The sequence below is a fragment of the Necator americanus genome, chromosome IV (assembly GCF_031761385.1).
Source record: "Necator americanus strain Aroian chromosome IV, whole genome shotgun sequence".
Classification (NCBI taxonomy): Eukaryota; Metazoa; Nematoda; class Chromadorea; order Rhabditida; family Ancylostomatidae; genus Necator; species Necator americanus.
The window spans coordinates 9,313,500-9,340,326 of record NC_087374.1 but is presented as its reverse complement, the minus strand read 5'-3'; the positions used below and the strand labels follow the sequence as shown (position 1 = coordinate 9,340,326).

Here is a 26,827-nt window from a genome sequence, read left to right as displayed (position 1 = left end):
TCCTTTTCTATTGATCAATGCCGGCCATGAACTTCGCAGTTTCACTGGTGCATTTCGTCGATTTGCTGGCGGTACTTTTCTGCTGTAATTGTTTCACCCGGGTTCAGAAAAGTTCAGAAAAGTTATCAAGGATTAGTGGACGGCTGCCATGCGATTCGTCTTCGAGGCTGGTGTTGCCGGCACGAAACTTTTGGAACCAACGTTGTGCTGTGCATTCGTTGCTACTTCCCTGGCCCCATACTTCGTTGATATTTCGAGCGGTTTGAGCGGCAGTCCGGCCCAGTTTGAACTCGTAGAAGTAAATTTGACGAACATTGCGATTAGACATCTGAAAATAAAAACCAAATTATTTTTTATAATAAGCGACTTGAATTAAATTCCATATACATATTTAGAAAACTCATATAATAAGCTTTCCAACAATGTATAATACCTCGTAAAAAAAAGCCTTAGTTTATCAAAAAAAAAATAGTGTTGAAACTAATAAAACAAAAAAAACCTACATTTCTTTTGCACCAACCTAATACTTACATATTATATATTTATGTCATATGTCAAAAATTGGGTTAACATGACGCTGCTTTAATTTTCCTGTTTGTTTCGAAATTTGAGAGAGGAGAGAAAAAAAAACAGTATTGCTTGTGCATCATCGGATATAACAATATATATAACTTTCTGGTTTTCTATTAACTTTACTTTAGAAGGAACATAATTTCTAAATCTTGTTTGACAGTGTTATAGAGAATATAATTGCAGAACTATGCTTGTTTATATTGGTATTAAAGCTGTGCTCGTTTTTTTTCACTAAGCAAAGGCTATCGCGGAGGTTCTGTCTCAGCTTACTGAGATGGGACGTCTAACAAACTATCACCGAGACATTTTTATCGCCGATAATAGGTCCAATGATTATTAGTTGAGCTTCTTCGTGGCTAGCGATAATAAAAGATTAGATCAACCACACAACTTTGGCACATGCAAACCAGTTTACTGCTGCGGTCTTTTGGTAAGTTGATTGGATTAAAGCACGGTGTTCTTCATGTCGTCACACGCTGTCCTCCCACTTTAGCTATCATTGCGGCCAGCGCTTGTCCATTTCCTCGACCTGACAAACTGTACGAAAGTAGTCAATTACAATTAATGTACTTATATTGGTGAGCAGTAGGAAGGAAATTACTATTTTTACTTTCTTATTAAAAGATTTCCGATCTCCATGATGGGTTTAACTGCCCCGTTGCCGAGGTAAAACACGCGTTCTGGCTTTTTCTCTTGAACACTCTTCCTAGCTGTTGATTTAAGAGGTTTAGCGTGAATGTGGTGCAAGATAGTAGCAAACCGCGCCGTAACCGCTCGTTGTCGCTCTCGATAATAGAGCACTCGGATCCATGAGATTTCTCATTCCCAGATTTATGAGGACTGATATTTGTTTTCGTTACAGTACTTGAGTTCATCGTCTCGAATTCTGCTTAGTAGTGGAAAATAATCAGTATAGAAACTTATGAACGCTGCTTTTGTGGCAGCACGTAGGAAATTCTTTTTCTCAGCATAATCGCAGGGCAAATATATTAGAAAAGTCACTAACGCATGTCAACAAGCTGAATGAAACGGAAGATGATGTAACAAGGAAATCAATAATAGAGGATTGTTTAAAGGCATCACCCCACGAATCTGAGGTAGTACGGATTTCAGGTGGAGTATTCGTGTACGGCATAGTAGATTATGGGGAGGAGATTGATTCCGTCTATTTCTTCCCAATTGCCGTAAAAAAAACGGCCCGGAAGAAACGGCTTCGGGCGTTCTGGCGCACTATTTCCCACAAGGAATTCGACTGGAGCGCGCCAGCCTTGTGCGGCGCCGCATCTTCCGGGCCGTTTTTTTATGGCAATTAGGAAGAAATGGACGGAATCACCCTCCTCTCCTTATAAGAATACTCCACCTGAAACCTGCACCACCTCAGATTCGTGGGGTGATGCCTTTAAGCTGCACGCTTGTATGCTATCTACAGAGAACAGAACAAGTACTTCTCAAAACCTCATCAAGTTCACCAAGCTTTCTAATGCCACAAAAGGAATCATTCATTCAGCTTCCAAAAACGTTAGGCAATAAGAATGACAAGAGAACACTCATATGTGTCGTCCTGGTTTAGATCTGTGGACTGTGGATCTGTGGATTTGTTCTGTGATAATTGGTTGGGTGACAATTTCTTTCTATTCTTTTCAAAATCCCAAACTAATTGCTAGCAAAATCCTGGATAACAAAAAGACGAAGTTCTTAATTAAACCTGCTCCTCCTGTTTAAAAATTTCTATCAGGCAGTCACTATTTGCAGTTAGTTCGCCAAGAAGAACATCTCAGTTGATGATGCTTTTTTCGCAGTAGAAGGGGAATTGTTTTTGTATAATAGAATTTAAGTAAGAGCAGAAACAAGCTGTTTTTTGATGCAACGTAGTGATTCTTTCGTGGGGAATGGATGAAGGAGAAAGTTTTAGAGTTCATCAATCCATTTCGATTGTGTTCTACTCCAATTCAGAATCGTTTGAAGTTTGTGGATGCGTTGCGACCTATGTACTAACTTGAGGGGTTCAGTCTTTTATCCTCTCGGAGGAGTCTGGTACCTATTCATTGACCCTGCAGGATTGATAGGCTCGACGGTACCTAGGACTATTGGGACCATTGCCCCTGTAGTCACAGCAGAACCGTTTATCTCTGTGCTACTTCTGCCTCTCCTTTGTGGCATCATCTTCTTTCAAATTATATGGCCACAAAGGGATTTCATTTTGTGCCCCTTTCCCTTTCTGTACTCATAAATTATATTTTGTACGAGCGACTTCGCTCCATGTACAGGAACCCGTCAAGAACTCGGATAAAACAGCAGAGAAAAGGTTTGTGTCAATCTGATTTCAAAGGATGAGTGCATTGCGATCACAAACGAATTCCCACCATATCATGATCTGCAAGGGTTTTCATCTACGAGGCGAGGGTCCTTATAAACCTCTCTGTGACTCAGAGTTGTGGTACGTGGTTGTCCTTTACGTCACGAGAGTTATTAAATATGTAAGCACTAGGTCATGTGTCAGTTTTTGACTTTGCCAATCGTTTGAATAGTTTCTGTGGGGTGATGAGGCACTTGAGAGGATAAGTCGCGGATGGCCTTGATTTTCCAGGCTCTAACTATGACGCCGTAAAAGTAAAGAATTAATAAGGAAGGATCAAAACCAATCTTGGTTATTGCTCAGGCAAATCAATCAAAAGTGAGAGGGTCGCCTTTAAGAATATTGGACTTGCTAAGAAAACTACTAAGTGTGAACACCTCAAGGTGGGCTTCCGATAACCAAGATTGTTCAGAACTTATGGAAGAGATCTATCTAAGTGACAAAGAAAAATTTTGAGTTCCGATTGTCATTCAAATGTGCTAATAATCAACTTCCAGAAGATTGAATGAAGTCTGGCTTAAATGAAGAGACTAGACAGTTGTGCTTTACGGCACTCAATCCACACTATTAGTGATGAGAGCAGAAGTCTCTCGATAAGTAAAGCAATAAGTAAGCGATAAAGATGCGAATGATGAGGTGATCCCTCGATTCTGTTTTTTTTAAAATAGAATTCGTAGCAGAGAAATAAAGACAGAATGTAGCCCTGGCCACTGAAATCCGAAGCTGCAGAAAAACAAATTTGCTGAAGAGTGCATTAGAGGAAGTGAAAGAGGCATTTAATGGCTCCGTCTCGTAGTGTGGTAGCATCAGCGTTTACGACCACATAGGAGACACACACACACGAATTAATAACAACTGGTAGACGCTCAGGAGGGGGAGTTCAGGTCACTATGAAATGAGTCTCAGGTGCGGTGGAGAGATGTCACTATGGTATTCACCCGGTTGAGGACATGAAGCTAGAAATGGAATAAGAAGAAGTGCGAAAGTTCGACTTTCCTTGAATATTGGCATAAATTGCTAAATTGACTATCGACAACTTGTAAAAAGAAGAATTGTACTGCTGAGGTGATTTCTTTTAATCTAGGAAGGAGATTAAAAAAAACGAAAAACAGAGGAGGAAGAAAAGATATTATTCATTTTTATGCACTTGATTTGCACTATGAAATGATGTATATTTTGGACTTGCAACTTTCACACAAAGGGAAGAATTTTCTTTTCTACAGTTTTTTTATTTGATTGGGCGGATATCATAAAATGAAGAACGAATGTTCTTCTGCACTTTTTTCATTCAGAGAAGAAAAACTAATGAGAATCGAAGCAACATTGACAACGATGGTGGGCTACAGAACTACAGAATAGGAAAGTAATCAGGAATGAAGAATTACAATAGGATCACGGATGAACTAGATAAAAGAAAGTCATTCACAATTTCTTTCCAGAAATCATCTAGTAATGCAAATCACCGCCATCTTTTCGTGACATGTGCGGTGATAGTGATGGAATGGAATATAGTGCAACCAGCTTAGTAAGGTACCGGTTACCTAGTGAGGTACCGGTTGTTTGATGGCGCCCAGTGTGTTCCGCCTCTTTTTCGGTTACAGTACTTTACGTCCGATCATATTATATTGATGTTTTGGATCAGAAATCAATCCCTATGAATCTGCTGCATTAAATTGTATCATGCATCGAGTTTTCTTTTTGTCTGTGTTCTGAAAATCTGTCATTTTATTGCAATGTGTGACTGGTTTAATGGTTGACAGCACTGGTTGATTTAATCTATGTGGTTAGGTCTATTGTTCGTTGCAAAAACTGTCCTGTGCAGCGGATTGATGTGCGACCTGCGGAACGAACAGTTTGAAACTCGAAAATAGAACTTCACGACTTGCAAATATTGGTGGAGAAAAGCTTATGATCCATTACGAATTTGTAGATCATATGAATGGTAACACGGCTTCTTTTCTAATAGTTTCTGGAAGAAATTGCGACAATCGAAATTTCACTCTCACTCCATATTTTTCTCTGACTCGAGTCGAAAGTGGTCTCGAGCCAACCAAGCCAAGTCATCCCTCCAGGGTGTATAAATAGGTACCAGATTTCTCTGAAAGAATGAACACACTGACTTGATAACCCTCGCAAGTCCTTGTATAGGCTAGACACACGTTCGTAAATCTCAAGCGATTCAGAATTGAAGTGAACGCGCTGGTGCATCGCGAGCGGACCTATTAATGCCAGACATTTTATCTTTTATCCTTATACTCTCGCAACACTTTCGACGAGTATTTTAGTTCCAAACTTATTACAAACTTTTACTTTATAAATTTTATTTCACTGATACGCTTTTAATCTGACCCACCGTCCTTCTTAGACGATACGTACTTGATTTTGTAGATGATACATATCTAACCCTTGATGAAATAACAAAAATCAGCTAGATGACTTTTGGAAGTTCGACTTTCAATGAAAGTTGTCATAGTATGATGTCGCATTGATCATTAATGAGCTGTACACGAGGTTATTAAATAATTTTATTGGCTAACTTTTCGGTAAAATCACCTTCTTCAGAGCCTGAAATGAGCGATTCAATTCACATTTTAAACCACAAATCTTTCAATAACTAATCAGACGAACTTTAAGCCTATTTTCTCAACCACCAACTTAGCGACTTCACTGAATGCTCACCTTAGACACCTTGGATCGAAGACGGCTAGTATGGAACGCTGACTGATTGATCACGAGATCACATGATTTGAATGTCTCATTCGGATCAGAAGAGCCATCCGTGATATGATGCGAGCTCCCGCCTTCATAGAGAGACATTCGCAATTGCGGTTCTTTTTAGGGTTTTTGGCTTGGATCCAAAATGCGTCCAGCGATTTTCGAGCTAACATTTTAGATTCGTGCGCTAAGATTTGGACCCTGATTTCAAAATCGACTTCTTACTGTTTTTTTTTTGTCCTGTTGGCGCCTAAAGACATCGTAGCCTTTTCTTCGCGTTCACGTGCTCTCTGATGCAAACATCTGCCGTTTCACCTACGTACTCGCCGTTACAGCTCGTGCAAGAAATCAGGCAGATCACACCGGATTTCAAACAGTCTTCTGGATTATCTGTGGGACAAATAATACTATTTGGTGCTATCAAGATGGTGTCGTACAAGCGATTCCGAACTACCTGACATTTTGAATTTTTCGGTACTATTTCCGCAACCGAAACGGAGCTATCTAACTCTGCTCACCTCAGACACCGCCTAATGGCAGTGCTCATTTCATCGGAGGTGTAAGGAAAGCAAAAGATATTTCATCTGTGGTGAGAGTTTCTAACTGTTCTGCTCGTACACGTCGGTGACTGTCTCTTGTTTCACATGTTCGGATTTCATAACCATTAGAGACAGCAACTTCGCAAGCCAAAAGTAACGATTCTTTTCTCTCCTCATATTGATAATCACCGCTTTCTTCATTTGAAATGGATGAGTAGAGAGAAAGTGAACCAAGATGTTCTTGTAACTGGGCTTACCTGTGTACCTGATTGTTTTTTGATACATAAAACAAATTTATGCTGTGATACTACATCACACGCACCCTGTGGTAACGTGGCCGAATCCCCTTATGACTGAAAATTATTTCGTTTTTATTGCACTGTTATCTTATGCCTGCTCTTTACATCTCGCCTAATGTAATTCTGAGGTGTCATGTCTTGCCTCAAAAATGCAAGGCACCTCGCAAAGCAGAAAGAAAGGGAATATGGACGTATTTTTGAAACTCTCATCGATTATCTGTTTTTAGAGGAAGATATTCGTGTAATAAAAAATCATAGAGTAGCTACGAGTAGCGTCTGTAAAGGCGCAGAAAAATTATTCAAGTAAATTTGTAGTGGAACTAGCACAAAATGAACATTTGCAACACTTTTTTAGATCTCATTGACCTCTTCAGCTCAACGTAGTCCCGTTACCGTTTGCTAGTTTAGTAGGTGACGTAAATGGGGTCGTAAGATTGTTGGGCACATCCAGCAAGGAAGTGCCTGGCGTTAACCAACCCGTTTGGGATTCGCCAACGTGTCCACTTCAACTCAGAATAGGTTGAGGATTATGAACACGTGTCTGAGCTATTCAGTGGGGCTGACCGATGTGTTTTTTTTTTGTTTCAAGTCAGTGTTTTTTTAACCATGCAGACAAGTTTGGCACCAATTTATTGGCTCCGGAGGGAGCAAAGGCTCGGTCGACACAAGAGGGGTTTCGAACATCGATCGGTCGCGCAGACGGCAGAACCTCTTACCAGCTGCGCTAAACCCACAACCCCTCCGGGCCGTTTTTTACGGCAATTAGGAAGAAATGGACGGAATCACCCCCCTCTCCGTAGTCTCCCATCTTGTATACGAATACTCCACCTGAAATCTGCACCACCTCAGATTCGTGAAGTGATGCCTTTAATCGGCGGGCTGATGTCATCGCCTGACGCGATTACCCGCATCTTCGCCGAGGTATCATCCTAATCTAAATAATCATATTCTAGTGTGTGAATGTTGTTGATTTGGTTTTCTACACCAAAAAACAATAATAAATAATCTGTATTATAATGAAACAACCGTGCAAAACTAAGATCTCACTACATTGAAAGGCAATACGTGATAACAATCCCTAACAGAGTGAATTCCAAGAATCATGCATGAAAGGCCACATCCAGGAGGGGATGAATGCTCGCAGGAAGTTACTTACAACGAGTTACACTTTATGAGAAGGTGAAACCCAATGTTCGGTACGTGTTGTAGACTTTCTCAATCGAATTAGCGTAGGCGGCAGTACGAATATCCAAGCCGAGGTTGTATTTGTGAGCGGTACGGATGATGGCCTCACCGGAACGTGTCATTGTGTATTCGAGACCCGAGTGGACAATATCCTGAAAATTGTGATTCCTCTCCAAGTTTCGCGGAGATTCACTGTGTCCTCTTCACCTTCTCGCTAGCTCCAGCAATCTTGGATGCGAACGCGTCGTTTGGTGTTACTGGAGCTTCTTTGCCGATAGCCTTTTCCAAGGATTCTTGTACGGACTCTGAAATCAAATATATGGAGCCAATGGAATGTCCAAAGCGTCGACACGTAAAATCACTAACGAAGAAGCATTCTGTTGGAGTCTTCATCATATTTGAAGCTAAGTCTGCCGTAAGAGACATGGTTGAGGTTCTTTAGCCATTCGAAGTAGGATACAGTCACACCGCCGGAGTTCACATACCTAAAAAAAACATTACAATTTGTTTCTAAGAACAATGGAAAAAATGGTCATGCATGAAGCAAGAAATCATTTCTGAAAGTGCGATGTTCTTGTGAATTTTCCATTATCGAGTAGAAAAGAAGTAGGTTACTGAAGAAACAGCGGAAAATGTTAGGGATCTTTTGTTGAACCGTTGCTGAATGCCTGAGTGCTCAAAATGCATGGTAACATTGGTGATTTTCTCAGTCTTTAACTTACTACTTAAAATTTCCTCCAGCACTTTTGTACTTAAATGGGAAGATGGGGCTAGTACAAGAGATACTTTCACTGATTTAGGTTCTATGAACGAACACTTAACACAATCACGAAGTCCGAAGGGTTTACGTCTTCCAATACGGGATGCGGTAGAAGCATTGAGGCGTGGATTAAAATTCAACGGTAGCATTCGGGAAAATACTCGCGTTCTTTGGACTTTTTCCCCAGGAGATAAAGCATTGAATGTACTTTTCAATAGTGGGAAAACGTTGAAGTACACCACATGAGGAATCTAAAAGCCTCAGTTTACCCGACGAGGCAACTGTTAACATTTGTAGAATTGATGGGATGAAAACTCGTAAAGTGGGATTAGTTTGGAATATGTCCAATGAATCAATGCTCTACATCCATAATGATGGCGATAGGATTCACTTCAACGGCTTTTATTCCACTATTCCTATGGATGTAAAGAGTTTCTTCGTCGGATGAACCGGCGATTCCTGCATTTAGAGGGAGTTTCATATTTTCTGCCACTATTGCAAAACACGTTACCATAGTAATTAATTAATGAGCTAATTATACTAAATAATCAACTAACTATATACCTAACCACTATCCAAAATCAGAAAATCTCATCATCGCAAGTTCTAGCAAACGCTAACTTTAGTATTAAACTTTTTTTCTGCACTTTAGCATCATAACACCATAAAACTAGGAATACACACCTCACTCAATTCTAAAAATAGCTTAGCACACCATTTCTGTCTGAACCTACATGTCAGGGATGATGAGGCAGTTGCCACGCTCGAGAAGAATTTTATCGGCAGCAGGGGTGGTAGGTCCATTGGCAGCTTCGGCGACAATCTAAATTTCGACGAAAATGAGAGGTTATCCGTCTTAATTGTAAATTCCTGGCCGTACCTTAGCTTGGATCCTGTTGGCGTTTTCTTTGTGGATGGCCTTCTCGCAAGCAGCCGGAACAAAGATATCACATTTCTCGTACATGAGGTCAGTGAATGGTTCGAAGTTCTTGGCACCGGGGAAGTTCTAGATAGGATAGCTCGTTAAAAGTGCAGTGTGCGACATACAACCTGTGACTGGCAGGTTTACCTTGATGGTTCCGTTCTGGTCTCTCCAATCCTCAAGTTCTTTAGGATGAATACCTTCAGGGTTTTGAATTGCGCAGTCCCATTCTTGTACTCCAATGATCTTGGCTCCGGCTCTAAACGAAAAATAGAGGTTGTGTTAAAAACAAAAAAAAAACTGTTCTGAAACCGTCTGAGATCTCATGTCAAGGGATTTTTCTGGATAGGTCAGCCTGATCTGAAGAAATCCTGTGGGGACAAACTCCATCTCTCGCAATTTCATCTAATCTATCACCATGAACGTAAACTGGAGATTGGAAAAGCGTGGAGAGAATTAAGCGTTAAGCTGGAAATTAGAGAAGTAGCACAGATAATTTTTCCTAATTCACTCTCAAATCCAGGAAGAGGTGAAACGGTTAACACCGTGATGTTTTACTATTTAGATGCTACTTTTTGCGTATTTTGCTGATAAAGGATAAAAGGGATAAGATGTTTGGTCGTGATTAATCGCATTGGGATGACGTCTCATCGAAGACATGAATTCTTAGTTTTATCTCAAAGAAAGGTGTCGATCATCCCAGAAAGTTGCTGATAAAAGCATACATGAAAACAAACATAGACAAAAATCACAAACGCCGGGTAATTTCCTTCTTTTAAAGGCACCACTCCACGAATCTGAGGTGGTACGGATTTCAGGTGGAGTAGTCTTATAAGGGATAGTAGATTATGGAGAGGAGGGTGATTCCGTCCATTTCTTCCTAATGGCCGTAAAAAAACGGCCCGGAAGATACGGCTTCAGGCGCTCTGGCGCACTATTTTCTACCGGGAGTTCGATTGGAGCGCGCCAGCCTTGTGCGCGCGCCGTATCTTCCGGGCCGTTTTTTAATTAGGAAGAAATGAACGGAATCACCCACCTCTCCATAATCCCGTATACGTATATATCCCTGCAGTCCCGTATACGAATACTCCATCTGAAATCTGCACCACCTCAGATTCGTGGGGTGATGCCTTTAAGCTAAAAGATTCTATGAAATGAACGACTTTCTCCTCAACTTTATCAAGGACAAAAAATAATTCAATATCTGGCACTTTGGCTACAATAGACAAGTTACTAAATGAAAACAAAAAGTTATGATCTTCGAATCCTATCGTAGGATCCGCCGGTGTATAAAAAGCTTCAACTGCATTCGCTTCAGAACTATCCGTCAGGAGATCATCAGCGTTCATCACTTCACACAGAACTCTTTTAGAGTAACTAATATATTTCCAGAAGATTCCGTCTTCGAGACAAGATTACATGATGCCTTAGATTTGTTATCGATCGCAAAGTTATCTTTTACGTAAATCTATGATACTTCCTGTGCGATCATCAAAGGAGTCTTGCCGTCTCCGCTAAAAATACCACCTATGTTACCAGGGCCACCCGTGACAGCGCTATGCGAAATGTGTATCCATATGGACTGGAGCTGTGGATTGAATTGATTTACCAAATCCCCTGCGTAAATGAACGGCGCCTGTGCGATAGTGATGAAAAATATTAGAAAATTACCTGTGCAAGTATCGCATGGTGTGCAATCCTACATTACCGAAACCTTGGATAATAATTTTCTTTCCTGCTAGTCCAGGTGCAAGTCCAACCTAAAATATAACCTTTTCTTCTGGTCTGAAACTCAAGCAGATCAATAGAGAAATAAGAAACCGATGATCGGATATTTATATACACCTTGTCCATATATTCCTTTTCCTTGCAGAACACCTCAAGACCCTTCCATACTCCTCGGCCAGTTGCAGATACTCGTCCGTGGATACCACCAGCAACGATTGGCTTTCCAGTGATGCAGGCGGACGCGTCTCGGTCAAGATGGCCGACGGTCTGCGAATAGGTGTCAGCGATCCAACCCATTTCACGTTCTCCGGTTCCCATGTCAGGTGCTGGTACGTCAACTCCGGGTCCAAGGAAGCCCTAAATATCCACCTTGAAGAATATGATTGCAGAGTTTCAACATGGTTAAAAACGTCGTTTTTTTTTTAAATTTCTCAACAACCTAAGAAAGAAAACCTTTTTCTGTAGGATTCAACTATCGTAACGTTTTCTTTTAACTCGAAATCATCTCTGAATATATCACAATCGTGCAAAAGATTAGAATTATGGTTGGATTAAATCAAATTTAAATTTGGGTAAAGATTAGAAGATTATGATCTGAGCTGCGCCTAATAGGTTAGGAAAATCGCAGCCTTGGTGGATATCTCGTACTGCGAGATAGCTCATCGCTCCTACGCTTGTTCGCCCCCTCATCTCTCCTAAGAATCCATATTCCTTTAATGCTTCTGACAAAGACGCTTAGCTTCTCTAAGTCACTTTAAAGCTTGAAAATCCGAAACGTAAATGATAACTTCCCGAACTTTCTCTCTTTTCTCGAGATTAACATTAAGCCAGAATGATCACAGGTCCGTATATGGACAAACGCCTAAGTTTCGCCAGTTTTCCCGAAAACTACTCGTTGCATAAAAAAATAGATGCGCTAGGTTCGCATGATGTAGAATGAATGCATTCTCCTGCTTCATTCTCAGAATTTTCTCATTTTTTCTTGTTCAGCTACATTCACGGTTGTGGCGAAATCCAGCAAAATAGTAATACTGTAAAATACAGGTATCCAGATCTGATCCGTTCTACAAGGCAACCACGATTCATCTTCTTTTTAGGCAATAAAGAGATAGGATGCAGTATGCGTGTCAAGTAGAGAGAGACTTTGCGTTGCGACAGACGCGTCGTGCTTACGTGGTTGAACACATAAGACAGCGACTCTACAGATCCTCGAATGAGTTCTGCGAGATAAGACGCTGCTTCATGCATTAGACTTTTAGGTTTTCTTTGGATTTTAGCTTTTTTCAAGAAAAACTTTTAAAGTAATTGCTAAGGGGCCTCAATAAGTCTCTGATATTACTTTGGCTCTTGCATAGGATAAAGGATACCCCAGAATGCATCTCTAAAGATTTTCTTCTCAAGAATAATCTAACATGAATCGGAAACTTTGCAAATGAACGACGTAATTTAATTGCATTTTGTTCATTCTATTTATTTTATAGACATTATATAGACATTTTAAATTTGGACGCAGCGGTGGTGATAAGAAAACTGCCAAATATCTTTCAAGTTTTCATTTTTTTTCGAAGTTATTTACGGGGACTATAAAGCAAATCATATCCTTCACTACTAAAAATATTAGCTCCCTCTTCGGCTACGGATTGTTGTTATCAACGTATGATCGTTACTTTTTTTTGGTGTTTCGTGGCAGTTACGGTAATCGCCAACTGTTTTTTTACAGCAGTGGTTGCGAATCGTATAACTAATGTCTGTGCAGTTGTGGTCACCTTTTTAGCACGTTATCAAAAGTTCGAGTATCTGGAACGGAAAGGAAGAAAAATCACCCACGAACACAGAGACATATTGTTGCAATAAAAATTACTAAAAATTAAAGGGTGATTTCCTGAACTTTTTTCCCTACAACTGAAAAGAAATAACGCCCCGATTGCACGATACAACAATACAACAATCTCAGTCAAGAGCTGGAGCGCAGGCTTTTCTGTTGGAGACCAAACTTGTCCTGGTTATGAACATTTCTACATCTTCTGCCATGGATATTATGATGTAGCGAGAAAACTATTTCAACAACAACAAAAAAAATTGTTCGCTAGTAGTGGTTACGGTAGTTAGGTCACCGAATCCGTTGTTTATCTTTTAGTATTTCCCACTAACTCCCCAAATTTATATAAATAAAATTTATATAATTCTTTAGCAATGAAGATATCAGTTTCAGCTGAGAAGTCTCAGCTCATCGTTTAACTCAAGGCGGCTGTGATTGCGCGAAAACAAGAGTAATTGATTTCCGGAAGAATGATCATTTATAATTCATAATCCTTGCGGGAAGTGTTACTTCATTAAGCAGAATCTCATGTTGATTGGGGTAAAGGAGAGAAGTTAGCTATGCCAGATCAGGTGATCATTAAGGATGAAGGATAAAGGATAAAGTTTCGGCTAAAATCCCGGATGCGCCCCGTTCACTTAATTCAGATCGTTGGGTTACGAACGTGTATCGGCCTATAATGAGCGGCAGCCGAGTCAAGAGTGCATCCTCCAGACAAGTCGGTACCAATTTATCGACCCGGAGGGTGAAGGCTGCAGGGCGGATTCGAACCTCCGATCGATCGTGCAGGTAGCGGAACCTGTGCCACGGTGATCATTAGATTCTTTATTTCTGCTCCGAAAACCATACATATTCTATGGATCTGGTGTTTCATCGGTTATTTTGTTCACGCGATGTCTTTATTTGTTTAGAATTCCAGCGATAGTGCTTTTGGTTGCGAAAACGGATGCGCAAGTGAAAGGCAGCGATCAAAATTCGCAGCACATACAAAGTACTCGAAAAAAAAAACTTGATTTTAGAGAGAAATTCTCTGTAAGTAAACAGGAAATGTTTCTTCGTTAGGGCACACGTAGCACTCGAACTTTACGGGCACAAGAAGGAAATGACCTATTGTTATGAGCGAATCATGAGACGAAGTGCATAAATGTTTGGGGAATTCCTATGTTTATAATAGGAATGACTATAAACTCTATAGTTCAATGTTATTGTTTTTTTTTTCGAACGGCATGAAAAATAGTGAGGGAAATTTGATACAATTTTAGTTTGATACTGCCACTTTATTTCTATATCACTGGAAATTTGATGGATTTTATTGTTATTTTCACCTAAGAGGAAATCCAACCACCACCCATTCTCTTCGAAAAGACTAACAACTTGCATAATTATTTCCTATTTGTAAAAATTCATAGGTTATAATAAAAATAATGTAATTCATAACAAAAAAAAATCAACTCATGCTTACTAAAAAAAATTCAACCACCAGATTTCTCCTAACAGAAAGATTCAATTCGTGTTGCTTTCTACAAAATATTTACTTTTTGATTCTTACTTTATTTTTCACTCTACTTTTTGAAACATATTTTATATTTTTTAACTTGTCACTCACTAAATCTACGCCTAGGGAGGGAATGAATTCCATGTCAGTGATCTTAAAACAAAGTCCACAGAAATGGGACCTTCTCCACTAAATTTTATATCAACATTCTTCTACCCTTTACATCTAAAAAGGATTCACACACAGTTTGATTTTCTGATTTCAGCTAATATGGCGATTTCATCCACGCTGCACTCACCCCATGGACGGAGGGATTCACAGTGACGGACACGTGTCGATGTAACAATGATATCGACAGTACCAAAGACGCAACGTGACAAAGTTCATCTGTTCGTGCAAACGATAAAATTCGGTTACATCGCAACGTTTTTCGTACACGTACGTGCAATCAATCCATTACCGTTATTCCCATTTTGACAGTAAGGGTATGAATCGTGGTGATAAACAACAAAAAAAAAACAAGTGTTTCTGCAGCGACGTTTTGTCTTCTGCTAGTTTTTTTTCTTGTTCTTCCAACCACAAACACTATATTAAGTGTTTTTTTCGATCAAGATAAAATATTTTTCCTCGTGAATGGTAAAGCAGAGAATTCTCGCAGCGCACGCGGATATTTAGGTCTATATTTTGCAAAAGCATTTTACTTTCCCTGAATTTCCTTTTTTCGGCGCACTCGTCATCGTCTTCGAATCACCTCACCGTAGCATGACGTCGATTCAAGATCGTAAGAAAACGGAGTTGTTTTAGAAGTTTACTCTACCGCTATCGGAGGTGACTAACCTTCTTGGCGAACTCAATAGCGATACGACGAGTGATCTTCTCAATCTCGTAATCGGTATAGGTTTTCGGATCGATCTTCACACCTCCCTTCGCTCCACCGAATGGCACATCGACAACAGCACATTTGTAGGTCATCAGAGCTGACAACGCTTTCACCTGAGATATGGAAGCTACCTTCAGAAGCTGTGGCCACCGAAAAGAAGTAAAACACACGAACCTCATCCTCGCACACGTCAAGCGAGTAACGGATACCTCCTTTGGTAGGAGTGCGGTGTTCGGAGTGTTGTGCACGCCATGCCTCGATCACTTCGAACTCTCCGTTGTCACGACGAATAGGGAAAGTTATGTACAAGATCTAGAAGGGAAAGTTGGTGGATGGGAACTCTGGTAGTCTCTTCAGAAAAAAAACTGAAAATGAGCTCAAATTCTTTATTTTCTCGTGTCATCCATTCACCTTGTTCACTGGCTTAATTGACTTAAGGATACCGCTGACGAGGTTCTTCTTATCTTTGAGACTCATTGAGTTCGACTTCATCTCTTCTACTAATTTTGGCTCAATTACGGTCGCTCCCTTGTCAAAGTAGTAGTCAACCATCTGGAATTTAATATTCCTTTATTCATGATGACTACAGCCACCTCGGGATTAGGTCCTAGCGACAAACCTTGAAGAACGATGGGTTGCTTTGCTCTTCCATTGGTTTCTGTTCATCGATGACTTGCGCATGAGCATCCATTTGAGCCGCTGACGAGAGGGCACGTCTGGAGATCAGACGGCCCGATGTTCGTGCCAATGTACTTAGCATCCCCTATAAAATACAATATTAAGTAATGAAAGGAAGAACAACTAGACCAGCTAGACGAATGCGGTTGCTGGAGCAGAATCTCAATATGTCACAGCGAATCCTAATCAGGAAGGGAGAAGAACAAGATGATTACAACAGCAATAACAACAGCCAGTAAGGGACCAGAGATCTTCTCAGTATTACTTTAATATCACTCTAATGGCTGATTCGCAGCAAATATGAAACGAAACCTCCAGAACTCAAAGAAATCAATAGGAGTTGGAAAACTGGTAGTGGAGTCGAAAACAACTGAGGTCAAACCTCGAACTACTCCTACTATATCGGAAGAGTAAGCGGTCGAGGTAATTAACGTAGTCCTTAGACATATACTAAAAAGAGAAGTGTGAGTAGTAGTAGGAGTTGTGCGAAGCGCCGGCGGCCGTCTCACCCTACTGGGCATCTCAGTACAGACAGCTTCAGTGCATGATATGGTGACTGGAGAAGAATCGCCTTCAGCACGTGGCATAGGACCGACTGCGTGGGGGAGCGGGTTGACGCCCGAAACCCCGCCTCCAGAGCAGAGGTGAGAGATCGCTTTTCATCCCAAATTTTCGAGAGAAACGAGGATCGCTAACAACTGTGAGATCAAAGACTACAGCATCGATTCGTAAACGGCGACCTTGCCAAGTTGATCGGAACATTGCGATGCGATCGTCAACGAATCCCGTCTCTTATGCTCTTCGTCCACCTCGCTCCACCTCCTCATAGAGGTCGTTACGATGAGGAATTAACTCTTGATTCGGGTTTTCTCATTTATTTATTAAAGAAAAGAATTTACCTGAAGAATAATTTAAGCGACACTGGCATCGCTCGGCGGGAAAGCCGTCGGTCAGTCAAGAGGGTCAGTCAGATCTTCTCCTGTGTATTTTTCTCATTTATTTTTTGACTCCTCAACAAAACGTCCTTAGCGGAACATTCGAATAGATTTTCGATATGGTTTCTCTCGAATAATAAATAGATTTCTGGACGTAGTTTCCGAGAATCGCAGCGAAACTTCCGAGAGTAGTCGGCAATGTTCAATTCCACATAAAAATGAGTAGTGTCCGCGAGGATTACTGTCGACTACGTATCCCAAATGTTGTTTTCGATATTTTCAGCAGAGCAAAGAATGATTATTGGGATTGGCTTTTATTGGGTGGAATTCTGGATGAAAAGAGATTGTACCATTTTGACCAAAAGTTGTGAGCAATTTAGCCTTTCGTAATTTTTCACTTTCTTTCATTAAGAAAAAAAGTGATTTTATTAGCGATGAGTGAAAAAGGCTTTGGCATGATCAAATATAGTTTGGAAGTTTCTTTCTGTTCTGGTGGTAGATCACGAACCTCGTAGAACTGCGCCGTTCCCTTCCCTTCTGGATATGAAAAAATGAGAGAGAGATTTGAGAAAATCATCCATCATATTTTCATTTTATGCAGAAAAACAGCGTATCCACAGCCAAACACAGTAATCGGAATCAAAACCGAAAATATTCGCTGTAACAACAAACAAAGTACATGATGACGAGTTCTCCGTCTATATTGGTTATTGATCGCTGGGGACCCGAATGGATAGCGTGGTTTCGATGCTTGCGCACACTTGATTGATTCCATTGATTCCAGGAACCGTTTCTGTTTCGTTTGTGGCAATTTGGTGATAATCACCGGGCTTATCAGTTCAGTAGGTTTCTGCTGTCGTAAAGATTTTTTTATTGACACAGGATTTATCATGCATGGTGCATTTCTGCTTTATTTTCAATATTTAATAGGTTACATATAAATCGTTATGATATTCTACAATTAGACGCATCAGTAAATTTCAATTTAAAAAATAAGTTTTTTTTTTCTTAGCGAGAGAGAAGAAGCATAAGAACGACTAACTTCAATTCATTTCAACACCAGTAGCTCAATGACAAAATGTTAGTGTAGCTGATTCTAAGAAGAATAAAATTTTTATGGATAGGGAGTAAAAGTACATCATAAGTGGCAACCATGTGAGAATGTGAGCAAACTCCTCTTTTTAACAACGCTGATCTTTAAACGTTCACGAAACATCATATTTGTGTAGTCGACAGCCACTCGGCATTTCATATTATCCCTCCGAAGCCATAGTTCGCATGGATCAAGTTCTCGTCTGGATTTATCCAAGTCGAATTCCAATTTCATCACTGTTCGCTTCTCTTCTGGTAGAGGTTTATGTGAAACACATCTAAAACAAAAAGGTTGCATAGGATATTTCGTAGAGGTTGTAGTATATAGTGGTCAAAACGACATGAAGCTCGGTGGAGGTGGCGGATGGAATCGTGGTGGGACCATTGCGAGTTGCAGCGATGAATGGTGTCCGGATGCCAACCGCAACGTTTCGACCGCAGCCGCTTACGCCACTGCACCAGGGTTCATGTCGTTTTTATCCACCTATATCTAGAACTTTATCTGAAAGTGGAATGTTACCGTCCAATGTTTGTTTGGTAGGCATTTGTTACCGCCGGATGGAAGTTGGATTTTCTCAGTGAAATCTGTTCGACGCTCGAGAACTGGAAAATGTACTATGTCAGGTATGCGCGATGTGAAGATTTCCAAGTAAAAACATCAGTGAAGGATAAAGTATGAGGTGCGCGGCGTTGATCAATTCGTATGGAGATGTATCTACGCGTTCGACTTCAATTCAGAATCGTTTGAGGTTTACGAACGCGTATCTAGCGTATACAATGATTTATGAGGGCAAACCGGAGATTCGAGACAGTGTTTTTGTACTCCTAGACAAATCTGGTATACGGGAAAGATGAAAGTTTGGTTTGCATTGGGGCGGATTTGAACCATCGATCGATCGTGCAGCCATAGTTGAACCACTCACCGACTGCGCTACACATGTTCAGAGAAAACCATCATTAGAATGATTTATTTCGAACATTTGAAATAACCAAGGTTCTGTACAAGTTTGTTTGGTTTGAATTGGACTTGGAATTGACCCATACAAAACGTACAGCATCGGAGAGCAGCTCTCGCAGAGGAACGTCGTCCCTCTATAATGAGAGGAGAACGTTCAGCTTTCTTACCACGAATAACTTACATCAGAACGGTTTTTTTTTTGTTTCAAGAAAATACCATGCATAAATAGTGCTTTCATTCCTGCACTGTGTTTTCTTTTTTGACGATACATGTGCGCAAATGGATGAAAAAGACGAAAAATTAACGTGAAAAAGATTAAAATTAAAAAAATTAAAATAAAAAAAAATAAACTATAAAATAATGTGAAATCAGGCAAGTGCTGAAGTAAGTAATGAAGAATCCTCCTCAGGCGTCGCTAAATGTCTTTGTAGGGATTAAAAAAATCACACAGGAGCATATCCTTATCGTGAAAATGTATTTGACTAGTCACGTTTTTCAGGATGAAGGTGAGTTTAGCGCGAAGGCTTACGGCCACTTGACCTGGATCTGTCGAGTAGCTTTCTTCTGAAAGCTTGGCAATGTTTAAAGAAGTGGGGAGCCTACAACAGTTTTATGTAACTGTATATGTACTGAGAATAAGGAAACGGTGGCGATATTTCAGTTCCCTTCAAAAATTTTTGTTCATTAACATTTACTCATTTCAAAAGAGAGTCTTTGCAGTAGGATAGACAAAAATCACTGGTATTTTCAAAGGAATCTCAGAGGGGAAACCTCAGTATTTTTTCTTAGTTTAATTAAAGCTACGGCAGTTTTCGTTACGAAAATTGGGGCTGTTGCCACACTTATCAGTGTGCTTCGTTTTCTCAGCCCGACGAAAAGTACAAGCCTGTAGTACAAAAATTTAATGAAGCAAAGCTTTCCTGTAGCAGAATCTTTGAACTTTCAAAATTTTCTTGCGCTTCAGAAAACTTTAGACGAACTCCCTTCAAAATATACGACAAGTAATTAGATAAATAACAAACAAAGAATAATAATTGAATAATTAATAAAAATGAGAGATGAATGAAACATTCGGTTTAGGTTTAAGTCGTGGTTTTTTCTTCAGTATCAAGAAATCATACTTAATCAAAACAAGAAACAATAAAATTAAGAAATCAAAACGCAACTGTCATGTGGAGCAGCGAGGTATTTTCTCACAAATAATAATATTGTAATTTCAAAACGACCTGAAACTCGGTGCAATTGCATAAGCGGCTCGAAGCGGTGCGGTGGAGTGCAGCCGGTTAGGATCGAGAGGGGGATGGGAGAGTTGTTAGCACCACTGATTACTGCAATTCTCTGTGGTCTAGTGGTCCTCATTCCAAGCGGTGGTTCCTACGCTCCACCGTGACGGTACCAGCGAAACAGAAACACTGGACCTTTTCTGTTGACCGATTCCAGACGAATACGTTGGAACTTCTGGTGCATTTCTTCGAATTGTTAAACATTCTTCGCTTTGTAATTGTTTCACCCGGATCCAAGAAGCTATGGTGAATTACACCAGTAGCAGACCACCAAACAGCAATCATTTTCCATTTTCAGGATGAGCTCTCCGAGACAGAATTTTTGGCTTTTGTTAACACTCTTCCGGCCCACATTTCATTGATGTTTCGAGTAGTTTGAGCAGCACTACGACCAAGTTTGAAGTCATAAAAATAAATCCGGCGGAACTGCTTTTTAGATGTTTTAATTTCTAGCCTATAAAACCCATTTCAAAAAACATACTTATCTAATCATAATTAGATTAAACCATAGAAAAAAAGCTTTTTTAGTATATAAAAATCAAGCGCTCAATAAAAAACTGGAGAAATTTTTGCATTCACATTCTTGTATGAGTTTCCGAACAATTTAATACATATAAATTCTTTCCAAGAAAAAAATGTATTTGAAAAGAATGTGAGATGATCAAGTTGAGATTAGAATATAAATTTGCTAGGATTTAAATCGTTGTTGGTTCCCTCCATCTTCTCTAGAATACTAGTAAGTTTTGATTGCTATAGTAGGTATAATATGATGTTATACATGTAGTAATATTCTTACTGCAGTAATATAGTAATCTTGCTTATTAGATCAAAAAAGAGATAATTATTCTTCATTTACGTTTCTGTTACACGTTGCATCAAATAGAAAGAATCATAAAATTTAAGATTTGGGGACCTCATGCCATTCGTACCCAGGAATGGAAAGAATTTTACTTTTTTCGCATAGGGACTGTTGGTACGCAACTCGGATGATTCTTTGTTTATCTAAAATACGAGCCCTTTCTGAGCATGTTTTTTTCTGTTTCCCAGGATAATCCTAAATTTTTCAAGCAATCGGATAAGGAGAGGACACCTACAAGTTGAACTTGACAAGAGAAAAAAATCGATTCGTTTACGGAATTCCTCCAAAGTTGATCGTAATGCGTATCAATTATGTACGTAAGGTGCAATTTTGTTCGTTCTATTCACCATGTGCGTTTTCTTATCGTTCAGTCAAATAACGCAGAGAACTGATCAGACAAAGAATAACTATCAATTCGTAGCCTCTTCACTCACGTCTTTTCATCCGCAAAATTACGGGAAACATGTATAATCTCGAATTTGGTATTTCTACTATAGAAAACTTTGCCTATGCGGTGTTATGTGTATGAAATTGATTGATCCATCACATTATCGTTTTGCGACCACAAACACGGTCCAAAAAAAAAAGAGTGTAACCAGAGAAAGTGTATGTGATTAGCGCTCGGCCACACTGAATCGAACGTGGTGGTGTTCACGAATGATCCGCCAAACCGCGTTAGTCGCGCCCCTCGTCATTCCCCTTTACACTAGGGACATGGACGATGACGTCCCGTAGGGATTTCCCCGAAAAAACCTACTCTCAAGGTCGATGAAGTCGATGAACTTTCTATATGATGCGGTGACTTACATTTTTCGCTCCAGGAACCATCGGTTGGCAATCGGTACGCCAACGAAACGCTTTTTTACGAGTATAGCATCGTTCGGCTATTGTGATATCGTCGTCTGCAATAAGTTATCTCTTTGTTCGTTCAGGAATACGTAAGTCTCATCTTGTTACTGCTTATCGCGGACGCTCACCAACCATTCATGATGAGGGTTGAAAGAACTTCCAATGTGCGACCGACATGTCCAAAAAAAAGAAGCTTAAAATTCCAATATACTAATTGGTGGGATTACTGTAATGCTATGAAGCGGCTTAATCGATGAATTAGTCGTAATTGGGTAGCGATAATTGGTCCGTTGATGAAATTTTCATGGAAACAGATATTGATTTCAATGACATTGACATTAGGGTTTTTCAAAGCGAAAATAAAACGAAAACATGCAACTAGCACTACAATAGTACCAAGTGATTTATACACATTCCTGTCCAATTTGAAAATGAACGCAGATTTTACTACTGAAGTTCTGAAAAGTTCGAAAAGGACGAAAAATACAAGAAAAGAGCAGCGAAAGTTCCTCTATTTGAAGCTAAAAACATTTAAAGCACAAAATTTTCGGTTTTCCACTTCTTAACCCACTCCTCTAATTAATTAAATAGGTAATTTTTCGAACAAAATATGTGTAAGTTTCGGATAATTTTACAGATAAAGATTTAGCTGCTGTCATGACATTATATTTGTTTTGCTTTGGATTTTTTACTTAGGTGTTGGGGGAAGGGTTACCTAACTCAGCCCTCTTTCATAATCCGTCAGTCCACAACGGAAGACAGTTAAAAAAGGCTTTTTGCCCTCAAGGTATTCTATTTACAGAGAGGAATACACCTAAATTCACAAATACAGAACAATGACCAGATTATTTTTATTTTGAAACCTTTAAAACCTAAAAAAATCTTCTAAAATTTCCTAAAACTTTCTAAAACGCTTCTAAATTGAATCTACTACTAAATTAAGCTTATTAACTTGAATTTGTGCTTTTATAATTAGTTTTACTTCTTATTTTGAGCCCTAAAGCCAAATAATGTATCACTCGGTATCACTAATGATCCATAGCAATCAGTAATTCCCCTAGGGACCTCACTAGCAATAACACCGCATTAGAAACACAAATAAATAGGATGCACATTTAAATGAAAGCGGGGACATCTTTTTCTTCTGAACTCACATTCACTGCTAACGATTCGATGAGTGAGAAGCTGTGCGATTGTCCATGATGGATAGAGATGTTTGAATATGGAATCACTGAAATATTCTTTGAAAAAAAAAACAGATCAATACTGTACAAAATAAGACATTTGTTATTAGCATAGTGGAGAAAATGACGAAAAATCCCGTGCATCCTCTGGGAGCGAAAACCCGCCGCGGTGACGTCATCGACGAAAGATTGTTTGGCAACGACAGACACGCGTGGAGGACGACGACCTCCGAATGCCCTTTGGTCGTTGCACTCGTAAACTATCAGAAAACATCCATTTTCCTTACACAACTAACGCTCCGGAATGTACATGAGTGATCTGAGAAAATCCCAGAAAAAAATCTATGTTCACCCGATAGAATCTGGAATTCAGCTCCTACTTCCAATAGTTTACTTAGAGATAGTTTAGTCAGATTAAGAATTTATTAATTAATTTCATATGTTTAATTTAATTCTGCATAGTTCAGACTCTGAGAATATCGGCTGAGAAACTCAAATTCTTGAATATATACGTTGTTTCAATGAAAAATAGAAGAAATCAAGTTTTAGACAAAAAATTTTATTACTGTAAAAGGAGGTTTTCTGAGGGGACTCACAAAAAATGCGAATGAACTGTGACATATTTGTTTTTGTGTTCGACCGAATATGCGGCAGTTCATTTCTGATGCTGCTGTTTTTTTTTTGTTCGAATTAGAGCAATTAAGCAAATAAATGGCAAGTTTCTTCATTAATTAATTGTTATTATGTCATTTATTTATATTATTGTTGCATTACCTTTTTACTAATTAATTATTTTATTGACCATCGGAATTAGTTTTCCAGTTCCATAGGTTAGAAAGAATTCGTCCGATTACTTCAACACACTGAGCAAAATTCAAAAGAAAGTTCGGATATTATTCACTCTAGGCTCAAAATATATACTGTGAGCTTTTTTTTTGTTTTCTTCGCAAAAAAAGATTAGTCTAATCATAAAATATTCTAAGAGAACACACTGAAACATCCAGAAAAACACAACTTCTGTCGAGTTCCTGAAAGCATAAGAATTAGGAACTGTTGATCTACTTAAAACCTCCTTCACAGACGCTATGGTTACGATATGCGAAGACTTTGAGCTGCGTACTTCTATTGCGAATCTTTTGTTTACCCAGCAATGTTTGACCACCGCGTGGTTTGATTATCAGTGCCACTGGCGCGTCGAAAGATTGTGGAATTTTTTGAGGAAGTCACGATGTTACTTTTTTCTACGCATTCTAAGGCGTTTTTCAAAGAGCGTGAAACACTGTACGCTAGTTTTCACGTACGTGAGGAGAAAAAAAACAACACTCGTGAAACGTCATCTGAAGGTTTTCTTATCGGTATGTTCCACTATAAGGTACATTTCACAAAGGTTCACCATAAAAACTCGTTATTACAGCGGTAAACGTTTTTAATGGATCGTTTTCAACAAAATGAGTCAAGAATAAAGATAGGAGCTAAAAAAATAGCGTTTTTTTCTGGTAGAGGTGAAGCATAAAGGAAAAGTTCTGATGTCGACCAATCCTTTCCTGATACTCGAGCGCGATCCACTTTTATTCAGAATAGTGTGAGGTTTACGGAAACAAATACGGCCTATGCCATAACTTGCGGTGGCTACCAACAGTTTCAGGTTAATCCTCATCTTTCGAAACAAACCCGGTACGGAAATTTCTCAATTTCGAAGTTATGAAAGTTTTTGTTGTTCTTGGGCGATTTTGAACCAATGACACTGCATGCGTAGTGCGTAGGCCTCTTACCACTACGCTACAGCTGCCCTTTGATAAGACTAGTAAATCAAAAAAGAAAACTATTCATAAAAACAACTTTGCAAAGTCTACAGTGTATATTTGTAGCCGCCCTTGATACCTTGTAAACATAGATTTGTTGACTATATGTTTACCCGGTGGTTTTCTCAATATGAGTGGAACGGAATTGAATAGCAGCAATGTCGCTCATCGTGATTCGCCGCGATATCGGCGCGAATCGCAGCCAACAGTCAGCGAATGCGGCAGCCTGTGTTGCACGATACGATCGTGCACTCAGACGTATGTTGTCTGGCGATGACTTTGACCTGGAAACATAGTCATCAGATCTTCGTAGTCCTGGGAATAATGGATTTCTAAAACGATACTTGCGCGGAAACAACGGCCAGGGAATAATTTCGATCTTCTCCTTGTACGGTGTTGTTTCCTCGAAAACTTCGTCACTGATGCTACTGATGTACACTACCATCATGTCGCTTCGCTGACTGCATCAACAACATAATTACTTAGTGGTACTGTAGTTACTGACACTCCCTGTCCAGCTTTAAATGTCTGCACTCACCTATAGTACTGAAGCAAGGATTGAAAGGTGTATTTGTCCTCATACAACAATGCATATCCAAGACAAACCACATCTTTGTGCGCTTTCGGCAACGTCTGCGGTTCCACCTAAAAATGGTAAAGCCGAAAAATTTTTCGGAAGAGTTAAACTATGTGCTATCCTCCTGCACTCGGTGGTTTGACATTTGAGTTTTGGACACAGATGTCTACGCGATAGCGAAATCGCGTGATGCACTGACAGTTGTTCGCTCGTGTTACTATCGTTATCTATTGGTCTGCAAACGAATTTCAAGGACGCCGGGTCCGTGAGCGCTCGTTGTACGTCGTAAATCGAAACGCGTCATTTCAGACAATGATGAAAGCAAGCAGAAAAAAATCCATGAAATATTTTCGTACATTTTCCCTTTTTGGTTTATCAATTCCTAATTCTCTATTATTTTTTCTATAGATTTATGATTTCTGGTTAACTGGGCTAATTAGGCGGCTGTAGCGCAATTGGTAAGAGATCCGACCGTGACTGCACGATTAATTGTTCAATACCGCGCTAGTGGTAACTAAACCTCTAATCCTTACGGGGTCAATAATGAGGTATAGGACCTATTTGGAAAGGTAAAACCTCACCGATTCCGAAGTGTTACCGAAGGCGGTGGCGTATCCCAAGCGGATTGATACGCCAAAGGCTTTTTTATTTGACAACATCTTTCTAATGGGGTAAGAGCAAAGTCAGGTAAATAGAAAATCAAATAAAAATATTGGAGCATTCGATAATTGGGTCTCCGTTACTATTTTTAAAATAGTCTTTAGTCTGGCCCCAACTGAGTTGAAATGGACTTTAGTTCAGATTAGATTGAATAAAAGAAGGAGTATTGAATAAAAAATAAAGACAAAAGCACATAGAACAATGACATAAATAATGGTGATTATAATATTAATATCAATAATAATAAATCCACCAATTTGTTATGGAAACAACAGCGTCCCGCTGAAAAGATGAAACAAGCAGGATTTAACACGACCATAACGAAACGGATGTAGAAAGAAGGCATTAAAAAACTGAAATGGAACTGGAGTAAACTTAGAAGAAAATTAACCTCACATATGTTACGTTACTGTTATCATGCTCTTCCTTTAGGGAAATGGCAACAATTTGTCGCGTTATGCATTGAATAAAATTTTGTATTATTTAAATTAATGGAAGAGATGTCCAGAATAGTATTTTTATCATGTGTTGTACAGGTTTCAAAGAATTTTTTATTATGAATTATTTATCATGAAATTTACTTGACATTATTTATGAATTAATTATTTATTTCTAGATAAAGTACTTTTGTGTTAGATGTATGTGACGTAGAACGAGTCTCAAGAGGGTAGTATTAACA

The 26,827-nt window shown here is 39.4% G+C and overlaps 3 protein-coding genes across 3 annotated transcripts; all 3 read right to left on the bottom strand.

Moving 5' to 3' along the window:
* Window positions 1-103: 103 nt before the first annotated feature.
* On the bottom strand, window positions 104-5,746 carry RB195_000747 (uncharacterized protein; the record flags this gene model as incomplete). Its single annotated transcript, XM_064197245.1, has 2 exons — window positions 104-328; window positions 5,609-5,746. 2 exons carry the CDS (start codon window positions 5,744-5,746, stop codon window positions 104-106), a joined length of 363 nt encoding a protein of 120 aa, XP_064053126.1.
* A 1,905-nt stretch (window positions 5,747-7,651) lies between these two features.
* On the bottom strand, window positions 7,652-16,536 carry RB195_000746 (uncharacterized protein; the record flags this gene model as incomplete). Its single annotated transcript, XM_013441299.2, has 13 exons — window positions 7,652-7,819; window positions 7,875-7,972; window positions 8,034-8,152; window positions 9,162-9,250; window positions 9,308-9,433; window positions 9,497-9,608; window positions 11,021-11,109; window positions 11,195-11,434; window positions 15,229-15,384; window positions 15,446-15,583; window positions 15,683-15,823; window positions 15,891-16,034; window positions 16,459-16,536. 13 exons carry the CDS (start codon window positions 16,534-16,536, stop codon window positions 7,652-7,654), a joined length of 1,698 nt encoding a protein of 565 aa, XP_013296753.2.
* Window positions 16,537-18,022: 1,486 nt separating this feature from the next.
* Window positions 18,023-26,147, bottom strand: RB195_000745 (uncharacterized protein; the record flags this gene model as incomplete). Its single annotated transcript, XM_064197244.1, has 8 exons — window positions 18,023-18,254; window positions 18,497-18,579; window positions 21,884-21,978; window positions 23,080-23,156; window positions 25,025-25,195; window positions 25,256-25,372; window positions 25,450-25,556; window positions 26,070-26,147. The coding sequence occupies 8 exons, from the start codon at window positions 26,145-26,147 to the stop codon at window positions 18,023-18,025; spliced, it is 960 nt and encodes a 319-aa protein (XP_064053125.1).
* Window positions 26,148-26,827: the final 680 nt, after the last annotated feature.